Here is a 21,683-nt window from a genome sequence, read left to right as displayed (position 1 = left end):
ACCCCGTGCGGTAATCGTTCGTCACATCAAGCAGATTAAGCTCCGCTGCAGTCCGCAGAATACGTGAGCTTACCGCTCTTATTACTGCTGGACTAGTTTACTGTAGTTACTTCCATAGTATAATGTCCTACGGGATTCTCAAGTAGGGTAAAGCGGCAGACATTCAAGTCGTATTTGTACTGCAATAACAAGCGATTCGTTCTGTGTACAGTTTACTTTCTCGCGTTTCTCACAAAGTTTAAGGAGACTGGTATCGTGGCTGTGGCATCACAGTACATTTACTGAAATGTTTTATATGCTCGGAAAAATATACATTATTTCAATAAGAAAGAAGATACCCATAATATTAACCTTAGAGATAAGTCGAAAACATGATACCACGATTTGGTTTAACCAAGGTAAACGACTCTTTTATTGGGAACTGTATACGTTTTTACAATAAGATTCCGGAGCATATATTAACATAACCATTTCCTAAGTTTAAAAACTACATTAAAAATATTTTGATTGAAAAGTTATATCATAAAATTGAAGACTACTACATGTGAAATAAAGATGTATGGAATGATGACATGGTTCTAGATTCCACACAAATTTGATTCAAAGTGTATTCCATGGTATTTAAGTTTATTTGAAAAAAAAAACAATACAAGTTAGTTCAAAGCGACAAAAACGTAAGGAATGCAAATACCTTGAGTTTTCGTGAAATATCAAGTAGTAAAACATTCGCAATGAATGCACTTGCACATATGTGTTGCACGTAATTCTTGTAGTTGTTTTATTGTCGTTTGTTTCGAACTATGGAGCGATAATACAGTCAACTCAATATACACCCTTAGACACATGATTCGAGCTACCTTGCATTTTTATCCTTAAAGGGAATATAAAAATATAGTTATCGTCGAAGAAAAAGTTTTCTCCCGTTTTTTAAATTCAAATTTTCAGTTAGGATTTAAGTAAATAACGTTTAGTATGCCAGTTTCAAAGTTCCATAATAGTTCTTGATCAATCAAGCATTGTTTAAGTTAAGGGAATTTAATATTGAAAATGCAAGGTGGCTCGAATTATGTGTCCGGGAGTATATATACGAAATTAAAAAGAAAACCACCTGAAAATGTCGCGTACATTAAATAATTGTCAAAATATTCTTAATATTCAGTATTTTGAATTAGTGTAAACAATACAATATAATAAAAACCTGCGTCATGTCAGATCGAAGTAATTTTTGTTTGTGTTCGATCTTTGTATTAATGGCTATAATAAGGTGGAGTAATTTCACAAATAAATAAACATATTATGGTAGTAAAAATCACGATTTTCAATAAGATCAAAACTCATTCGAGAAGGTTATTTTAAAGTTTAACAAAATTTTAAATGAATTTATTACACAAGTCAGTTTTATTGGTTTGACTGTATGTGAATCATTGCCATAAAACTCCGTTCCGGATTTTAATTTGAAGTGTAAAATTCTTTATCGGCGTACAGTAGAGTGGAGTCTGTTTACTATTATACATTAGTATTATGAAACGTGAGAAAAATAGGAACAAGTATTTAAATGTGTGCAAGTGGCTTGTGTATACATCTGCTATGCTTTGGATTATACTCATTTTATCAATACGAGGTTAGTTGTTACCATACAGCACTTGACTGGGTATGATCTCGATAAGCTTATTTGTCTTTCGCTGGCTACATTGTTCGCCATGCTCAAAATGTAAAGACAAGTTTTTTTGACGTGGCCCAAAATTTTAAGGGAAGATCTACACGAGTCATCAAAATGGTCCTGATCGTAGTATTGTCGCGAGTACAACTGTTTGTCTGCCCTCCTTGTCTTCATTAACGTAATCAACATTTTAGCGAAATTTAGTTATTAACATAATCTGGCATCAGTGAAACGAGATCTAATCGGTTTTTTTATACCTCATTTAGTTTCAGTTACGCGACATTTTCTATTACCAAAAATAACTTGAGGTGTCAATATTTCGAAAGTTACCGAATTACAAAAGTGTTACTAATGTATGACACAGAGGGCAGTTTTGTAGTGCGAGTATAAGCAATTGCTGCGAAATGGTACGGTGAACATAATGAGCAAATAACCACGGCAAGGGCAGGAGTATGGAATGATATGACCATGTGATCCAGCGCGCGGCACGTGGTCGTCAGGCGAGGCGTCGCCAGGACAGTCGGACGAGGAGTGCGGCGGCGGCGGCGCGGGTTTGACGCCTGAGGCGCTGCTGGCACGCGTGCAGCAGCTCGGCCGCCGTGGCCTCTTCGCCGAGTACGAGGAGATTCGCGCAAGACCACCCAACGGCACCTTTCACCACGCCAAGTAAGACTGGTTTTTTATAACGCCCACACTCACAGCCCCGTGTCAGGAAAACCCTGTGTCCTGACTAGAGGTGGGCGTAAACGAAAAGCGCTTAAATAAATTTGCTTTTTAAAATGAACACATAGCACGCTTTTTATTTTAAGCGTAAGCGTTGGTCAGTTCGATACTCAACAATTTCTTTTTTAGAACGTGCCTAAGTTTCAAGTCCCGCCATTTATGTTTTACAAATAAACTTACTTAACTTAAAACCTATAGTGGTCTACTCTTACTTTTCGCTATCAACACAAAGTTGCAAGCCTTTTTTAACATAAACTCTATGCGCTCAAACGATTTTCTAAACGATTTTTTAAAAAGCTACTACAGTTTTTCCCGTCTCCTGACAAAGACAGCCATAAATTACATTCACTCACTAGGGAAATAAATGTAGACCATACGAATATTCCTCCCGGCTCGGGAAGCGAACCCGGGACCTCTGCATGGCAGACCAGCAACAGCATGGTAACAGTTCGGCCACGGAAGCAGTTATTTTTTTCCAATAAATTTGTATGTAATATTGTACTTTTATTCAATATCATGATGTTTTTTTACTACCATGATATTCATCTATTATTAGTGAAAATACTTCACTATAGTTTGTCTTTTTTGAAGATTGAGTAAAATGACAGTTCGTTGCGCCAATGTACTGCCCGCTTGAAAGCAAGATTGCAGTCGATAAGTATAATCGATATTTTTCTCTAAGTGTTCGATGTTTGTTTAATAATTAAAACATAAAATTGTTATACAACAATAATTTCAGATTGACAAGTAACCTAGCGAAGAATCGGTACACGGACGTGTTGTGCTACGATCACTCACGCGTGCTACTCTCTCAGATTGACCCCGATGACCCCACCTCTGACTACATCAACGCGAACTATGTCGACGGATATAAACAGAAGAACGCCTTCATTTGCACGCAGGGTATGTGTAATTAATTACTTTTTTAGTTCCTGAATCTTTTCAAGCTTTTACGGAATACGACGAATTACTTGTTCTTAAAAAAATAGATATCCCGTGTGGTTAGTGGGTGTCAGGATTTTAAGATGACGCTTTCCTTTAAATTTTATTGTTGTAGTAGAGCTCCTCGTGAACGTTCGTACGTTCGTCCAGGGAAAAAATACCTTTCCTATTTCTGCTGTCAAGTAGTAGTGTGTGCTTTCGGTTTTGAAGGTGCTTGGAACTTGTCAACTTTTTAGTGCGACGGGTGTAGTAGCACTGCCCTAAGGCATCTAGTATCTCTGTGATTTAAAGCTCTGAGTGAAATAGCAAATGTTATTGGACATGCGTGTCGCTTACCACCAGGCGCACGACTTGTTAGTCCCATCACTTAGTATTATAAAAAATATACACGTTGAACCTCCAGTGTCGCATTTTTTTGTCAAATAAATAAATATTAGACAACATCACATATGTTGCTCTGGGACCTACCTTAGTGTAAGTTTTCAAACATGTAAACTAAACTGTCGCGTTTACGTTAAGATTTTAATTTAAACCTTATATGTTTATAATTACGATCTAAATAAAAATCTTAACACAAAACGCGTTAGTTACGTTTGAATGATTACAAATTTACACTCTGATCACAAAGTAAATTCTTAACTAAAGCACTTGTGTTATGGAAATCGGAAACAAACACGGTACCATAAACACCCAGACCCGAGACAATGTAAAACAATTAGTTTTGTATATTGACCCGACCGGGGATCGAACCCGGGACCTCGGAGATGTCCGGGTGTCGGAGATGTGTTATAATTAAAGATCATGTTTGTTAACGTAAGCGAAGTATGCTTGAGTATTTTTAGAATTCACAAAAAAATGCCTTATAATACGGAGTTTAAAACGGATCGTGCGCAAAACCTATTTGTTCTGAAAAGGAATTTCTTTTTTCCGTCTGTTACTGACATGACATGACCTCCGACTTCTTGGTAGCCGGATGGCACATCTGCTACTCAGTATATTCCTACGTTTCCTGTTTTTAATTTTACTGTTCCGTGAATTCGCCGCGCGCATACTGTACGCACGATACTGTTTTCAAGTTTATTCGTAGAAATCCAAATTGTCCACGGAACGCTATTTCCAAATTATTGTACCGCGAAAACCACGATATGCAAAAATAGTACAGCTCTAAATTTATGCCATGGTATAGTTAAGTGCGACAAGTCTGACGTATGTGTTGATTTTGTGTCTAAAATTAAGACATGCATCATATTAAATTCGACTCTTTGGAGAAACAGTGGGCATCAACTACACAGAAAGCGCTTGGGAATTGTACTGTAAAGCCCGTAGTTAGTTTTCTGATATCCATATGGTTAAACGGGGTACGTACACCGTATTGTAATATATTCTGATATTTTAATTTTACGGTAAACGCCGTTACTGTCCATAACGGGTTAATATGTAAATAGTAAAATATTAGTGATAAATGAAGTGTAGATAATAATAATATAAACATTTGTTGATTGATTTAAAACATGTTTCAGGTCCTCTTCCAAAAACGTTCTGCGACTTTTGGCGCATGGTATGGGAGCAAGGCAGCTTGGTGATTGTGATGACGACGCGCTCGGTCGAGCGTGGCCGCGTCAAGTGCGGCCAGTACTGGCCGCTTGAGATCGGCGCCAGAGCCGTGCATGGCGGATATGCCGTCACCACTGAAGCTGTGGACACTGAAGATGACTATACCATTTCGCATTTAGTGCTCACGGATTTAAGGGTGCGTCGCTTTTCTTTACATTTTCATTTTCAGCTACGACTACCATCACGGAAGAAAGAAAACAATGGAAGCCTAAGCCTCGATTATTATCAGAACTGTTGTCGCCAAAGCTCACACATTTGTTAAACACTATGAAATCTTACTAAGACTGTCCTTATAATTTTTTTTTGTTGTTCTTAAAATTTCAATTTTACCCAGTTGGCATATCGTTGAAAGTTCAATACCCATTATTGCAAGTTACGACGTTTTGCTTTTATATCGAAGTTTCACATTTAATGTGCAATCTATCTAGCGGCAATAGCTGAAAGATGACGAACGACTGACGCTCTCCAAAAAAAGTTGACCATATTGCAGCGGCATAAGGTCTACTTTCGTTTCTTATAACAAAAAAAAAACTATTACGATAAACAAAATGGAAAATGTATTATGATGATATGAAACACGACCATGTACCCATGGTCCGATCAGTGACTTGGTACGGACAACGGTACATCAGACTACACATTTTTGTTCGAAAATCGCCTCCAGTGCGACGGAACAAGATAAGTCAATGTGTAGCTTGATGTGCTGGCGTGTGTACAAGAAGTGGGTAGAGTAATAGGGTCTTAGGTACTTCTTGAACCAAGCCACAGATATTACAGGTGCGACTATTATTTTTGCATATCAAAGTAGCAAAATAACGCATATTTCCACGATTTTCGCGGTTTTGCGTGAGATAGTTGACACGACCATAACATACAAAACGAAAATGCCTGAGTTCAAGTATGTGGAACTGCGCCTACTGTTGGCACACGTATCCCGCCCTCTAAGCGCTTCCACTGTATTTATTGTTCTGTGACTACGATCGATATATGGTATTGATGTCAGTTTTCAATGTTTATGGATTCATTCATTCTATTCCTCGGAATGTATTTTTGCTTGCCTTTAATTTCATATGTCTGTCGTGGTTTCACGGCGTCAATAATCGCTAGCGACCGCTTTAATTATATTGGACATTTTAATTCTTTTGACCGCTAGCGGGGCGCTGCGAATATTTTACGCCGTAAACTTATGGTAGCAACAAAGGCTTCGTATTTTCACGCGGACAATGCTTTATACGATGGTGATGTCGCGTTATTTTATTCTACGCGGTCAAACACTTTGCTTTCCAACAATATTGGTTCTTACGCCTCAATTCTAAAAAACCATCTTTCTGATGAGTCAGGCGTTTTTGAGATTAGCCGCTATTGTAGATAGCTGTCGATATGCAGGAATTGATTTACACGAATGGTGATTGCAGACGGAGCAGTGGCGGCGCGTGTGGCACGGGCAGTACACGCGCTGGCCGGACTACGGCGTGCCGGGCGGCGGCCGCGCCATGCCCGTGCTGCGCTTCCTGAGACACGTGCGCCGCGCGCAGCAGGCCGCCGTCGCAGAGTAAGCGCTCACCCTTTAGCCCAACGGCTCATTCAAAAAATACTTACAGAAACATTCTTTTTAACCGACTTCTAAAAAAAAGGAGAGGTTCTCCATTCGACTGGTTTTTTTTCTTTAGTTACGCGATAACTATGGCCTTTTGTGATTGTGTTGTATTGTGATTTGTAAACCGATTTTGATGATTCTTTTTTTGTTAGAAAGAGAGTACCTCGGTATTGGTCCCATTTAAATTTGAAGAAAATATTCCACCTCTAAGCATGGGAAACTAGTTTGAATGAATCAGGATAATGCGCAGTTTCCGGTAAGCGATTTCAATAAAACTTGGCAAATAGATGTCCACGAACTTTTGAGGTCGGTTTTTTAGTACTTTGTACTGAGATTATACAACATCTCAAGACGAAATTGTTCATATGTTAGATTTTATTATGTTACGTACCGTTTATTATATGAAATAAGTAAATAAAGATTCAACTTCACGCCAAATTTTTTCTATTTTGTGCGACAAGATTGTAAATCGCGTTAAGCATTTCTTAACATATTTAAAAATATACGCAACATTGACGGTAAAAAAACGATTATTAAATGATTTCTTCGCTGTTATAAGGCTCCATTGGGCAACAAAATGTAATTTTTCGTGAGACTTATTGTGAACTGTGGTAATCATAATTAACTTGTGAGTTTTGTAGTAGATTTTTAAATACGGAAGGAAACAATGATCATTATTTTTAATTTCAGATTGGGCGACTCGTGGGCCGGACATAGTAAAGGACCCCCGATCGTTGTGCACTGTTCAGCTGGTATTGGTCGAACAGGTAATTTAGTAATACTCATTACGAGTTGAAATTAAGATAACACTTTGTGTTCCAACTTTGTGACGACGTTGAGCGTAGATCTAAAAAAAATTGTATCGATTTTATTGAATATCATTATTTTTTACTACTATGATATTAATTTATTTTCTGTGAAATTAATTCAATAGTATGTTATAATTATTGGTACAAAGACCGACTATTTCTTTCGTTGCCCTTGAGTGCACACAAACAGGTTCATGTCCTGACAGCTCCATGGAAGTTTTCTTTGTGTGCGATTGTTATATTAAACTTATTAATAATAAAAAACTGATTGGTCATTAAGTGGTCGTAAGCTAATGAACGGTCCATGAGTCATAGTTTGCACCCCTCATGGAAGAATGGCTTAAGTGGAGTTACGTCAACAACTATTGCTCCATTCATCGAGTATATAACCAGAAATAGAGACGAAATGTCATTTAGTTGTTTGAAAACTTCTGCCATATCATTACTGTGACAACTGTGCTCCGATTGGCTAGCTCGAGTTCGAAACAACAGACGGGTGTCGTCAACTGTTTCACTTCAAATCGACCAGTTACTTGAGCTTGACGAAAATTGCAAAATTACATATTTAATATTTAATTACCGATGAAATGTGATTCCGTTTGTTTTGTAATTAGATGTTTTGCAGTTTTTCCCACACCACCGAATAGAACAGCACGGCATTGTTACAGATATTATCGTTATTACAATAAATACAGAATATTTTTTGCAATATATGGAGACGTACACACAGGTCAGTAATTGGCCTGACTATATTTCAGTGCAAACGGAAGTTGATATTTATAAGAGCTGTATCGCTAATGTGTTAACAGGAATATATGGCCCTTATTTCGTCTCTATTTCTGGTTATATACTCGATGGCTCCATTAAATACAGAAAAATAACCATGTGGGTTATAACCTCTCTAATTCTTGTAACTCTGCTTTTCTCTCTTATTTTTTTTTATATGAATATTCTAATTTCTGTCATTTTTTTTTTCTCTCATACATATAATTTGTGGTTGGTATATGTATACTTAGTAACATATGTTTCATTTGCAAGGGTTGGGGCCTGGTGACTTGTAGCACAGGTGTTAAACTTATAGCAAGCACCAGCTCCTACAAAATACTGTTCTAAAATTACTAAGATTGTTTATGTACTTCTTATTTGTTGTTGTATTTTGTGGAGAAATAAAAAGTATTATTATTATTAACTCTATCTACTAGTATTGTAGATAGAGTTACAAGTATTGGAGAGGATGTGCGCTATGTATTTCTGTATTTAATGGAGCAATAAACATTTTTGACGTAACTCCACTTATGCCACTCTTCCATGAGGGGTGATGAGTGTTTCGATACAAATGTTCGTTGGAAGAGTGAGAAAACGTGTGGTTGAGTGAGAGAGCGGCTGTGCGCAGGCACATTCCTGACGCTGGACATCTGCACGGCGCGCCTGGCGGCCGAGGGGCTGGTGGACGTGCGCGGCACCGTCGAGCGCATCCGCGCGCAGCGGGCGCACTCTATCCAGATGCCCGACCAGTACGTCTTCTGCCACCTCGCGCTCATCGAGTACGCGGTCAGTATCCACGCCCTACTTTCCTTCGACTTCTCTCTTTAGTACGACCGCAACGCTGATAATTTGTGGTCGGATAATTGCATGCTTATACTCTTAATTCGGTGCTCGTTAATATAGAATGCGCTGTTGTATCGAAAAAACCCAGCCACTTTGCGATTGACGAAATTATTAAGTATAAAATTCAAGAAAAATAGACGTTCTAGATGTTGTTTGTAGTTTTATGTAACATTTAAATTAACTTTTGTATGTTTTGTTAAATTTTGTAGTTTTTATTAAAGAATTACTAAAACCATGGTGCTATCGTATCATATTTTAACTAATAAGTTTATATTTGATACTTATAGCTGTTCACAGTACTAAGGCCCAGTTGATATGTTTCTGATCATCATTTATTTATTTATTTTATTTATTTATACATCAGACCTTTTTTTGGTGAGCCAATCGTGTGTGTGTATTCAAAAAAAAAAATAATCGTAACATGCCCCGCCATTCCGACCTCCCAGGAAAAAAAAATGTTTTTTTTTTAAGAAGCCGCTTCCATATTCCTACTGCAATTCATAAAGTGTACTTTACGTATAAAAGCGTTCGAATATCCGACCACTACTTATTATACATAATACACAATTATTGTATTATGTATTGTGTATTATGTATATATAATAAATACACAATGTAAAAAATAGAGAAAGGTTTTTTTTGTCTTAAATGTTTTGTACGACTTCCACTAATTTGTTGCAGGTCTTACAAGGCCACATAGAATCTGCTGACCTGACAGGGTTCGATGATGAGCAAGAGGACGAGTCTGATTGAAGACTGGTGCGCACCGACACTTGCGTCCTGCTCTAACGCCGCCGTCTCCGCCGCGCTGCAACTCTCCCGCCCCTATCGGCTACATCGTTCTTGCCCTGTTTCTTATGTTCATTTTTTATACTAAAATTTGATAATTATAGTATACCCACCGAAGGAACCCTATAAAATCGTCTCGAATATAATATTTGAACTAACAAAGTGCGGAGTTGCGGCAACCAGAAGAGGGCGCAAGTCTTTGCTCCTATCGAACTATGTTATAGTCTGAAGTGAAGTTTACCGGAACCCGCCCTGTGTCATATAGGATCTCAGTGAACGGACCAAAGACCGCGCGAGTGAACCATGCATGCACAAATTGAGAGATGTGTTCATTAGTTTAAAAATCATTTTCTCGCTCGGAACATCGGTCAGATCGTTGTGATATAGTCGGAACTGCTCAGTGTACAGTGAAACGAGTGTCCATTATATTGTAGCGCCCTCTTTGGCCAAATTATATCGCTTTCTGCGACAACTTTAAAACGAGAATTTCTTATTTCTTAGCTTGAGCTCGAATAATGTGCGTTTCGAAGTTGCCGCAAAAGTGAAAATAAACACCGCTCTAGAGTAAGTCCTAGTGAACTACTTAAATGAAATACATACGAATATGAAAACGTTCCTGTTGCAAAAGAAATAAGAACTGAATTACGATGAATTATAAGTATCAATTACATGGAAGGAAACTTGTGATTTGAGTATTTATTTTGCATATATTTAAAAAAAATCTTTTGTAACCAAAAATATTTCCATAAAGTAGGGTTTTATTATTTATTTATGTAAGAAGTATGGCTGTGTGAAGTTTTTGTCTGTAATTTATGTAGTTATGTTTATAGTTTCAATAAATTATGCCTTTATTATTACAATGGGATGAAATTGAAATGTATACTGTAGCCATGTCAAGGTTTGATACAAGTTTTATATGGAGGTGCTGGTAGGATAACAATCATCGCATCTCATCTGAATATTTCATTCGCTGATTCATCGTGAAGTGTTTCACATTTTTATAATTGCTACAGTTCGGTGGGGGAAGACGATGGATTCGAGTTTCATGCGCGAGTCGCGTTCATATATTGCTGTAAGTTACGAAAATTCTACAGTTCTAAATAGTAAATACTAAAGTCTAATCTTCGGAGCTATTCCTGTGTAACGATAGTATCAAACGGCGTTGTTAATTCATTTCATTCAAATCTACACTGGCAAGGTAAAACGTCTATCATTCATTTGGAAAATGTTCCAAGAGAGCGATTCAAAGTTTTTTTTTTAAGAAAAAGAAAATCATATCTAATTTTATTTGTTACATGGAAAAGCTGGAACGTTTTAGTTTTCCATATAACAAATAAAATCTAATTTTATAACTCTAATGCTTAGGCCATACAGAGGCGGCCGCGGAAGCATTCCGGGCGCGAGAATTTTTGTATAATACGAATTCATAATATGTACTCTGCCACACTGAAACGCACGGCGGCAGCAGAGCAGCGATGCAAACACGACGCAAGCGTGCGATTGCATCGATAAAGTCGCCGTGTGTAACCCACGCCTAAGTTATGATTTTCTTTTTCTTAAAAAAATATTTTAAATTGCTCTCCTGTAATATTTTCGAAATGCACGATAGATGCTTTACATTTACATCAGCGTCGAAATGTATTCGATAATTCAAATACAGACTGCCATTGACATAATTTGAATGTACGAGCATATGGAATATATCTAAACTGTTAAGATTACTTTTCAAATGTTAAATAAAAAATAAATGTGAAACATTTTAGAATGACATGGATTAACAATACCATGGTCAACTTCCACGTAAACTCGCAACTCGGACTTCCAGAGCCTCGACTTCAGAATTTAGTGCGGTAAATTTGTATTTGACGCTTTTTATGTGATGGTAATGAAAATTTAATGCCAATGTTATGAACGCTTTAAATCTCAATTAAATACATGTTACTGATCACACTCGGTACTTCGCCTTTCCACGCCGGCAAAGTTGATGTCCAATTTGCACTGAAGCCATTCAAGACATCACTACGAATTTTACAAATTAATATTTATACTATAGATAGACTGATAATGTAATATATGCTCCAAAATGTTAAGAACGGCGCAAAAAAATATATGTATTACTCTATTACTATAATTTTACGCTAATTTATATTTTAACCAATTTGATATTTAAAATGAATTGTTGTAAGTACTAATTTTCCATTTCAGAGTACCTATAATGTTAGAAAAATTTACTAATTAGCAATTATTAACTTTGTATCATGAAAATAGTAGAGAATTATTTATTTTGGAATCATGGCAACATATCTACGACAGAAAGTATATTTTAAATCGCCGTCCTATCACGTAACTAACATATCGCCTTAGTATTTTTGATTTCAACATGTGCTTCGTTTCCTTCCTTGCAAGAATCTTTAAATGGGAAAAGGTTCAAAAATAATAATTCTGTATATATTTAGGGGTTTTGGATATACGCGTTACATAAGTTACTCTAAAATATTTGTTGATTGTGTTGTCACCAATGCATTGCTCTCTTTTCTATTACGAGTATATACTAAAGAAATTGTTAATCTGAATTAACTGTTGGTTCTTGTATCTGTAAATATTTTAATTATTTTATTCTTGTTTTGAAACTAAATTAAAAACCTTTGTGAAATATGTGTGAAATAAAAGAAAACTTGTAATATATTCATTTCAGTTTTTTCATTTGTTCCTTTTTATCATGATAGAATAAGTGCGCATTTGACCTCCAACTCATCTGATGGAAAGTGACGATGAGGTCGACGATAGAGAATGCACGCGCCCTAAATAATGCCTATTCACTCTCACCTTGAAAATGATTTTTGAAGTGTATAATGCCATTGTATATACCGTCCAACCAGGATCATACACAAAGAAAGGTATTTACATTATAGTTTCATACTATCATTGTGTTTATCATATGGGTTCAGGTAATGGTGTTTGTGTTTTACTTTCTAGGCCTGACGTCCGCTTTTGTTAATACAATATGAATAAACTATCGCGTATTTAAGTGTAGGTATATCTAATCTCTTTCAAGAAACTTCCTCGCAAGTGTGATGAAAAGATAAAAAATTGCGGGTTTTTTCCATCCTCTAAGGTTTTTGTAGTTCGTTTGTACCTTAGAGGATGGAAAAAAAGGAAGTTTGTACGGATGGCAGCATATCAAGGTTCCGTTGTTGCTCTGCGGGCGATATTCCAACAAAAGTGTTTATAGCTTGATGTGCCGTTGACTGTACATAAATGAATTAATTTTTAGTTAAAATAAATTACGGTCATTTGTTACCCTTATAAGCTGGTGGTTCTATAGTTGTGTGAAAGTAATAACGTGATGAAAACAAAGCTATCTATGTACGAGCGTGAAAATCACTGTATGCCATACGGGCGAAGCGGCAATTACAAACATTCAGGCCATTAAAACCTTTGAATGACCCTCTGTCCTTAATTGCCTACTGACTGCCGCCCTTGTACTAATAATGGCGTAATTTTTTTGCTGTAGCATATAGTAAAAATACGTCCATGTAACAATGATTTTTATAATATCATTGCCATGTTTAAATAATTAAAATGTTAAATATTAGCCTAAATTAATTTGAATTTTAGGAGGTTTGTATTATCGGTATTTCTTTTAACTAATATGTTTTTATTTTAAAATGAGGTCAGGAGAAAAAAAAGATAAGGAAAAATCATCAAGATCTTACGAGGAATCACATACTATAAATTTGGGAATTATTACTATTGCCATCCTGTTATGATCGAACGCCGTCATAAATGTGCCATATTCCAACGTAATAGTAATTGAAATATAATAACTATATTCGAGTAAGTACTACATTTTACTATGTAGATAATATTAAAATTTTGCAACTAGAACTGAATGGTTTACGACTTTTCCTTGGTGTCATCATTATTATCTAGGCTATAAGTTGTGGATTTGGAAATTGAAAAATAGCTTGTTCCAGCGTGGACAGTAAAACGAGTTTTGTGCGAGTACAACGGACTAAGTACGACTTTTTATTTAACTAACCGTATTTCAAATTCTCGATTATCGTCACCATAAGGCACAGACAGACCAATCTTTGTGTTTAGAAGAGCCTCATTCCATTTTAACCATCTATTGTATTTCTGCGAATTAACGTCAGCTTCATTAATTAGTCTCTTTTGAAACAGTAGGTAACCGCCGTCTTCATGTTACGTGAACTAATTCTCAAATGAAAAAAAAAGAGAAGCCTGATCACCGGTTGTGGTATGTAAGAGCGATGCCACATGTGCGCTGCTGGTGCGTCGCGTCGTTTCAACGCACCGAGTGCCACATGAGCGATGCGGTGACGTAACGTAATGCCCCGCGCTGTCGCCGCTATGCACCGCAGCACCCCTCCTCGATTCACCTCTTGACCCCTTGTCTGATGCGCACGCGTTCCTTCACTACGCGCCGTTTCAACGCCTTGTGTGGCATGTAGGTCGCAACGTCTGACGCAACGCATCGTGTGAATCGCTCTTACTTTGTGTTTCGTATCCAATTTTGAACGCGCTGAAAGGCGCATTGCGGTTACTCTCTGCTTCCCTGCGTGTAAGTACTGTTATTTATGTTTAGTTCAATTGGAGTATTTAAGTATCGTGGTTTCGAAACTGGCGGTCAATTCATCGTCACGAAAACAGAAACGTTGTGATGTTAATTAAAGTGTAATGACATTTGGGTTTCTGCAGCTTGAATGTCAACATAATGTGCTTCAAGATTGATGGAAAATTCTATTCGCAACTGCAGTTTAAAACTTTAAACATGAATAATCTCAGTACAGAGTACTAAATAACCTAACCTCCGGTTAAAAACCTCACCGACCTCAAAAGTCATTCATCCCCTAGTTAAGTCCACACTCAGAGGTGGAATATTTTCTTGAAATTTAAATGGGACCATATCTGAGGTACCTTCTTCCAACAAAAAAAGAATCATCAAAATTGGTTCATAAATGGCGGAGTTATCGCGTAACATACATACAAAAAAAACATACAGATGAATTGAGAACCTCCTCCTTTCTTGCAGTCGGTTAAAAAAACAACACTCACTAGTAAAAGAAAAGCGTTAGTGTCAGAATTAGTAATTTAATATTCGGAAAAATATGTTGTCTTTTGTCATACAAAGTTAATAAATAATTATGTATTAATCTTAATAAATTATTTACTATTCTTAAATTGCACGTTGTTAGGTAAAATTATTTAATTGCAAGGTGTCACTTCTTTAGGATACAGTTCAGTTATGTGATTACACAGGTTTCAGGTTTCATTTGTATTTTTTTCTGTAGGACGTCAACAAAAGCCTTTTGGGTAGCCATTAAAATAAGTGAAATATAGCATGTCACTCCTTAAAATAGCATTAGTAATGCTAGTCGCCTACAACAAAACACAGAACTTTATATTTATACTTTTATATACAAATTATACATCAAAACAAAAAATAATTTTTCACTAAAATTTGTTTCAGTTAGTGAATTTACCTGCAAATTTAAAAACATCAATGGTACATAAAAGTCATAATTCTAAATTTAATCAATTAGATACTGTCCCGTAAGAAGAAACCCTTGCACAACTGTGGAAAGTATGTTGGAATAGGTATCTATTTGGCTACACTTGGTATGCTTTGACTGGTACAATGTAGGTACATAAATTAGACCAATTTCTTTTATCGTACAAAAATGTATTAATGTAAATACGAACAAATATATAGATAGATAGATCATAGATCAGATCATCATAGATCTTTCAGCCGTAATTATTATGAAATGCGTTAACGGTTTAGAATTTTTTATTAGGTACTATTATGAAAGTTATTATAAGTGGTATTTAGTCATTACCTTTGCATAATGATATTGTCACAATATTAATGTAAAATCTGTCAAAACAGATTACTTAGAAGGCTTCGTTAAGACGCCTACACAGATTACCTTTACTATTACAATTTCACTTATTTTAATTAAGAAATAATTACTACTTACATAGCTAGCTTTGGCTAAATATAAAGTGCTGTGATAGTTTTCCCATCGATTAGATCGATTAATGTATATATAAGTTAAAGCAAAACTTAAAATTCACAAAATAATACAATATTATCTATTATTATTCATAATATCATTTTGTACTTTTGCATGGCAAACCGCTGGCTGGCCATCACCTTACTAAGAGCACCTTGAAATAGACGCTTTTAGAAGAGCAGGAGCGGCGCCACTGTTAATTTTCGTGTAATATTTACAAGTGCAGTTGCAGGGCCACTGTCGTGACACGTGCGTGCCCCTTTCGCAGTCACAATTATTAGTCAATTAAAATTACTGAAGCGCTACAGTCGCGCCACTTCAGGACTTCTACAATAGTTCTAAATTTAAATTGGTAAATACCATGAACACTGAAATAATAGCTCTAATATTCGCTTTTGTCTTTACTGTATCAGTAGATGAAATTAGGTCTTGAAAATTCCGTAACACGGCAAAGATCATAATATAACTCAGCTGCTACAATGAGTTTAGCACAAGTTTTCGCTAACGACCGAATAAAATATTAGTGTACAAAAGGTACTTTTCTGACCGCTAGGGACTCTGTATAATATTTTATTTACATCTCGAGTGCAGCTCTAATTAAATAATTTACTAATTACATGTCACATTTTCCTAGTGTTAGTATTATTGTTACAACAATATTTGCCTAAATCATGTTTCAAGCCAAAATAATTCTAGCCACCTTTTGTTGTTGGTTTTCACAATACTTACTATGCTGCCTGTACTCTTATAAGGCTGGTTACAGTGTAGCACTTACAGCACACAGGGATAGAAGTAGAATACCTTATCATAATTTCAATGTCACTTTTTTACGCCGTCTACTTAAACAATGTGTAAGGAAAGTCGGGGAGTGAATAGGGTCGAATGGTCGAGGCTATTTAAACTGTCTCATGTCAATCAATTCAGGTTTGCAGCCAACAATCGTACAACCAGCGAGAACACGATACAAACTTTCTTAAGGGCAAACATGGTATCTATTAAATATCACAAATTCACTTGGACACGGCGTTTATATTCAGTCCCAATTTTCACATAGTTTGTGATGAGTTCAGCAGACCTTTCTCATGCCTTTTTCACGCGTTTTCACGCGTTTTTCAATGGCCAGTTTGCACGAGTTAAGTAGTAAGCGGGAAGTAAGAGTCCATTGCTACACCTAAGAGTAGAAGGTGAGCACGGAGGTCTGGTTGCCGCGCACAAAGAGGACTGGTGGTAGGTCTCGACTCAGCATCTCCAACCACGCCATGTACAACGGTGCTGACACCGAATCCTAAAAAAATATTATTACTGCGTGTGGCATCTCCCTATGACAGGTCATAGCGAGATGCCACACGCACACGTTGTACTACATATAAATCAGAACGACATGCCACATGGTGCGTTGAAACAGCATGTGTCGACGGACCAGCTCGTGTGGCACTCTGTCCGTTAAAATCATCGCAGTTGCGACGACGCAACGCCCGTATGGCATCTCCCATATTTACTACACTTTACTTACTTACTTCAGACAACATCACATAAGTTGCTCTGATCCCAAAGTAAGTAACTATTAAAGGATGTATGTTATGCAAATCGGAAACAACGAAGGTATCATAAACACTCAGAAAAGTTAGTACAATATAGAGAAGTTAGTTTTCTACATTGACCCGGCCGGGAATCGAACCCGGGACCTCAGAGATGGTGGCACGATGAAAACAAGCCACACGACTACAGAGATCGCCATCAAGTCGTACAATCAATGACTACAAAAATTTTCGTGTACCTACAAGCTGATATGGTAAGTTAGATAACCCGCATATTGTGTCAAAATAAATAGGTACTATATGACCTCAATTTTAGGGAAATTTTTAGTAAAAATATGGAGTATATTCCGTTTAATAATATGATAACAGACCTTGCGAGGCATCGGCAGCGACATGACAACTAGCCTAGAGTCTTTGGAGTTGGCGAGCAGCAGTTCCCTTAACCGCAGCTGCCGATTCGTCTTGCCCGCCAAAGTCAGCATCTCCGTCTCGCTTATGCGGCACTCTGGAATATGTAGATTATTATGTTTTAATTTTGTTATTATATTTAAGAGCTTTGAACAGCATCTTAATTCGCTGCTATTGGTACGCTCTTTCCTAAATATCCTTGTACGATCCCACATCTGTTTTTTTCGATACAAGTTTCCTGTCCGTTTATCTTAGATCCCCGTATGTTGCCGTTTTTTATAAAATAGTTATTTTGCATCGACTAGCTTAAAAAGAAAAAATCTTATTCGTCTATATAAATTGACGAAAACAGGAAAGCCTACTGTCTAAAACCTATAATATGTACAACTAATAAGTAAATGTCAATGATACCGAAGTACTTCTTCAGTAAACATTTGCAAGAGGAAACATGTTTCCAACTGTGAGATATTTAGTTGATGACGTAATTAAACACTGCATTACCTTCGCTAGCAGACTCATCGGTAAATTTCTTAGTAACTTCTTCGAACAGTTTCTTCGTATTGTCCTGAGGCGCTTCAGTGATGTCTTGCACCATTGTTAGCGAAGAGTAGTCTATTCGAAACTTGGACAATAGATTCGCCATGCTGTAGAAAAAAAAAATATATATACATATTTTTACGCACTTTTTATAATGAAGTTTAATTATTGTGTTCACACCAAGTAGGGTACATACTTTTCATATCATTATGTGTATCAAACGCTTTCACCTTATTTTACAATTGTATCCAGTGCATCGAATAAAAAAAAAAGATTAAATAATTTATATTTATATTATGATTAATAATTTATATTATGATTCATTATTATATAATATCACTAATTACGGGTTACCAATGTGAGTTATCATTTTCTCGATATAACAAAATGTTCATATAAAATTATGTAAATGACGTTTTGAATATGGTAAATTAGCAGGGCTAAAATTTTTCAACATTTAGTAACACCCACTTTCTCTCCTCGAGTTCCATCTCGTGGCGCCGGTTAGCTAACGCGAAGATCCTGAGCTTACAGTTGCCCCACGTGGAACGCTGCGATATGATGTACGGAAGTAGGATCGTTAATCCTCCGTCGTCATACAGCCACCACACGTCCAGAGTGCCTGACTCCTGTACACAATTTTTTTTTATAATGTGACGGAACGAACAAGTCGTGCACCTAGTGTTAAGAGACACTCCTGCCCATAACAGTTGCAGTGCCACTCAGAGCTTAAAGTTGCATAGATCTTAGAGGCACAACCACTGCTCCCGACACCCAGAGACATAAGTTGACAAGTCCCATGTGCCTGTAATTTCATCACCACCTTCAAAACCGGAACGCAGTAATGCTAACATTTCTGCTTGGCGGCAGAAATAGGTAAGGTGATACGTACTTAAAGTAAAGCACTCCCTTAGACGAACCCTTTCATTAGGAGCTCTACTGTTGCTAATAATTTTCTTTTTAGATGCTGTGCAATTATTCACAAAGCTAGACCTTAAATAATTGCTTTGTTAGTAAACCCATTCATTTCTTTAAACTTCGTAGAATAGCAAGTGGTAATTCTAACTTCTTTAGCCTTTGCATTCAGATTAGTTACCAGAAGCATTTTATTTAATTTTGAATATGTTAGGGTGGATTACAACTTGTGTAAGTCATTAACCCTTTCATAACTTGTGTAAATCATTAACCCTTTCATGGACAGTAACAGCGTTTACCGAAAATTAAATATTAGAACATGTTAGGTTACCCCGTTTCGCTATATGGATCTTACAAAATCAATTACGGGCTTTACAGTGCGATTTCCAAGTGCTTTCTGTGTAGTTGTAAGGAGTAGGCACTCCTTTTCCATAGAGAAGTATAAAACGCAAGAAAAATTCAATGTACTGACAAAATTCAATGTTTTAAATACATTTAACATTTTATATTGAATCAATATACAGTAACAAATGTACTGACATTTTTTGTATGCGGTGCTATTTAAGTTAAGAAAATGATGTGTAGAGGGAAGCATGTACATAAAAAGGATTTCATGATATATTCAAACGAAAGTCGATTTTACCTGTTTCTTTTGGAAAATTGACATTTGTGACAACTGGTCCTTGGACAATTCGGTTCCATTGGAAGTCTTGTAGACGATCTGCCGATGCATATCCAGCGGCTTTTTCTCCTTTTTCTTATCTTTGTCTTTGCACTCCGATATTGTAAAGGAACGTGATGTCGTTAGAGATATCATGTCTGTTGAAATATTATAAGTAGTTTCAATTTAAATCGTTTATTGTGTTAATGGAATATGTTCTAAAGATTATGAGATCCTAATCCTGACCAAATTAGGGCTGTCCTCAGAATTTCGTACTAATTTAAAGTAAGTATATTTAGCGAAAATTAGTGTAAGGGACAGCTCGATTTGTGAATGTTAGACGAAGGAACCACTAGTCGCATTGTCTTCAACTGCCTTAAGTATTTTGTCTCGCTATATGATACCCTATCCCCGTTCGTTCGCAAACCCACAAATTTTAAATGAACTTAAAATTATGCTAATTCTCCTTTAATAGGTGTTTTTTGTGATTTAACTAGCAATAACGTAAGATGACAATTTAAGGGCGTATCAACAATTGTCTATATCGATATGTTATTTTCAAGAAACTCAACGGTTCTGCAACATCAAAATTCAAAATCTAACACGAAAACTTGTACTTCCTCACAATAGAATAGCAAAACTTGGCATCCTCTAAAATTACTAAGCTGAAACCTCTGTGCTGTGAAAATCCAAAAGGGGCCAATAAGCAAAAAGGTTAATGTTTCGTCATTGGTTAATAGGAGTTTTTAATAGGCTATTGACTTTTGCGACTTTTTATTGATTTATTATACCACAACTACTCGCAATTGTTGTTAGAAAATATTGCCTTGCTAGAAACTAGAGCAAATGTCACTTTGAATTTATTTTTCACAGATTTCATATTTAGAAGTGCATTAGATGTTATTTACACATAAAGATTTGCATGCACAATCTGTAATCATTAATTATATTATCTACCAAAGTTTTCGCTTTCAAGTATGTCGTATCAGACGTAAAAACTCATACGAATTAAAGTGCTTTGCTATTCCATAAGTAATTTACTTAATTTTTATTAACATGATTTTTCGCAAAGTAGGTATTACCTGAATTTATTAATGTAAAAAGTCATGTTAGCACTGAAAAGTGAGTTGAAAAAAATTACTTGTAAGATTATTCTTTGGTGTAGAACTGATGTCCAAGTCAGAATCGGCGTGTAGCATCTGCGTGTGCGGCAACCTCAAGCAAGCTCGCAATTCGCCGGAGCCACTCGACGTGGCTGTCAGACCGTTGCTCGGCGTTTCCTCTGCCACTACGCACCCGTAGTCCAACCCGCCAGGTACGCGGACTATTGCTACTGCCAGCTTGTTCTCGAATGCCGTACTGGTAACAAATGTCATTTTGTTACTTTTATTATGCTTGAAGGATACTTGTGATCAGTGTGCGGTATAATTTGACGGCCTCCGTGGTAGAGCGGCTTGCACGCCGGTTTTCATGGTGTTGGCCATCAATGAGGTCCCGAGTTCGATCCCTGGCCAGGTCAATGTAGAAAATTAATTTTTCAATATTTTCTTTAGTTACTTTGGGGTCAGCACAACGTACATGATGTTGTCAAATATTTATTTATATTTATAGGTTATTAACTTACGCTTGGATAACTGGCAATTGTTGGTAATGGAATTTAGTGATGATACGGATTTCAATATAAGTGTTTGCTCACTTTCTTAATTCAGAACAAGTTTTGTCAAATTCAGTTGTATCTTGTTCACTAATTGTTTAAAATTTTAAATTAATGCTTTATCTTGAATAATGTTATCCTGTATAGATATGACACTCATGAAAATAATAATAAAATATGGATCTTA

General features: G+C 36.5%; 2 protein-coding genes across 7 annotated transcripts in view; one reads left to right on the top strand and one right to left on the bottom strand.

The window, feature by feature from the left end:
• The window catches only part of LOC113234629 (tyrosine-protein phosphatase non-receptor type 9), a 74,212-nt gene extending 61,807 nt beyond the window's left edge, over positions 1 to 12,405 (top strand). For 3 of the 4 annotated variants that reach the window (XM_026469991.1, XM_026469988.1, XM_026469990.1), the window contains 7 exons: positions 2,140 to 2,326; positions 3,123 to 3,286; positions 4,846 to 5,075; positions 6,355 to 6,491; positions 7,227 to 7,303; positions 8,739 to 8,896; positions 9,635 to 12,403. In XM_026469991.1, the coding sequence (XP_026325776.1) occupies positions 2,140 to 2,326; positions 3,123 to 3,286; positions 4,846 to 5,075; positions 6,355 to 6,491; positions 7,227 to 7,303; positions 8,739 to 8,896; positions 9,635 to 9,706 (1,025 nt within the window). In that variant the 3' untranslated portion in view covers positions 9,707 to 12,403. Of the gene's footprint in view, positions 1 to 2,139; positions 2,327 to 3,122; positions 3,287 to 4,845; positions 5,076 to 6,354; positions 6,492 to 7,226; positions 7,304 to 8,738; positions 8,897 to 9,634 lie in introns of all 4 variants that reach the window. The other variant, XM_026469989.1, reaches the window with a different exon arrangement.
• A 4,261-nt stretch (positions 12,406 to 16,666) lies between these two features.
• LOC113234646 (bumetanide-sensitive sodium-(potassium)-chloride cotransporter) overlaps positions 16,667 to 21,683 on the bottom strand; it is a 48,869-nt gene continuing 43,852 nt past the window's right edge. For 2 of the 3 annotated variants that reach the window (XM_026470046.1, XM_026470047.1), the window contains exons 15-20: positions 20,984 to 21,201; positions 19,825 to 20,000; positions 18,738 to 18,895; positions 18,231 to 18,373; positions 17,693 to 17,826; positions 16,667 to 17,068 (exon numbers count right to left, since the gene is read on the bottom strand). In XM_026470046.1, the coding sequence (XP_026325831.1) occupies positions 16,955 to 17,068; positions 17,693 to 17,826; positions 18,231 to 18,373; positions 18,738 to 18,895; positions 19,825 to 20,000; positions 20,984 to 21,201 (943 nt within the window). In that variant the 3' untranslated portion in view covers positions 16,667 to 16,954. The remainder of the gene's footprint in view (positions 17,069 to 17,692; positions 17,827 to 18,230; positions 18,374 to 18,737; positions 18,896 to 19,824; positions 20,001 to 20,983; positions 21,202 to 21,683) is intronic. The other variant, XM_026470048.1, reaches the window with a different exon arrangement.

The sequence above is a fragment of the Hyposmocoma kahamanoa genome, unplaced genomic scaffold (assembly GCF_003589595.1).
Source record: "Hyposmocoma kahamanoa isolate Upper Pololo Valley unplaced genomic scaffold, ASM358959v1 86, whole genome shotgun sequence".
NCBI lineage: Eukaryota > Metazoa > Arthropoda > Insecta > Lepidoptera > Cosmopterigidae > Hyposmocoma > Hyposmocoma kahamanoa.
The sequence above is the reverse complement of the archived record's forward strand: the minus strand, read 5'-3'. Positions and strand labels throughout refer to the sequence as shown.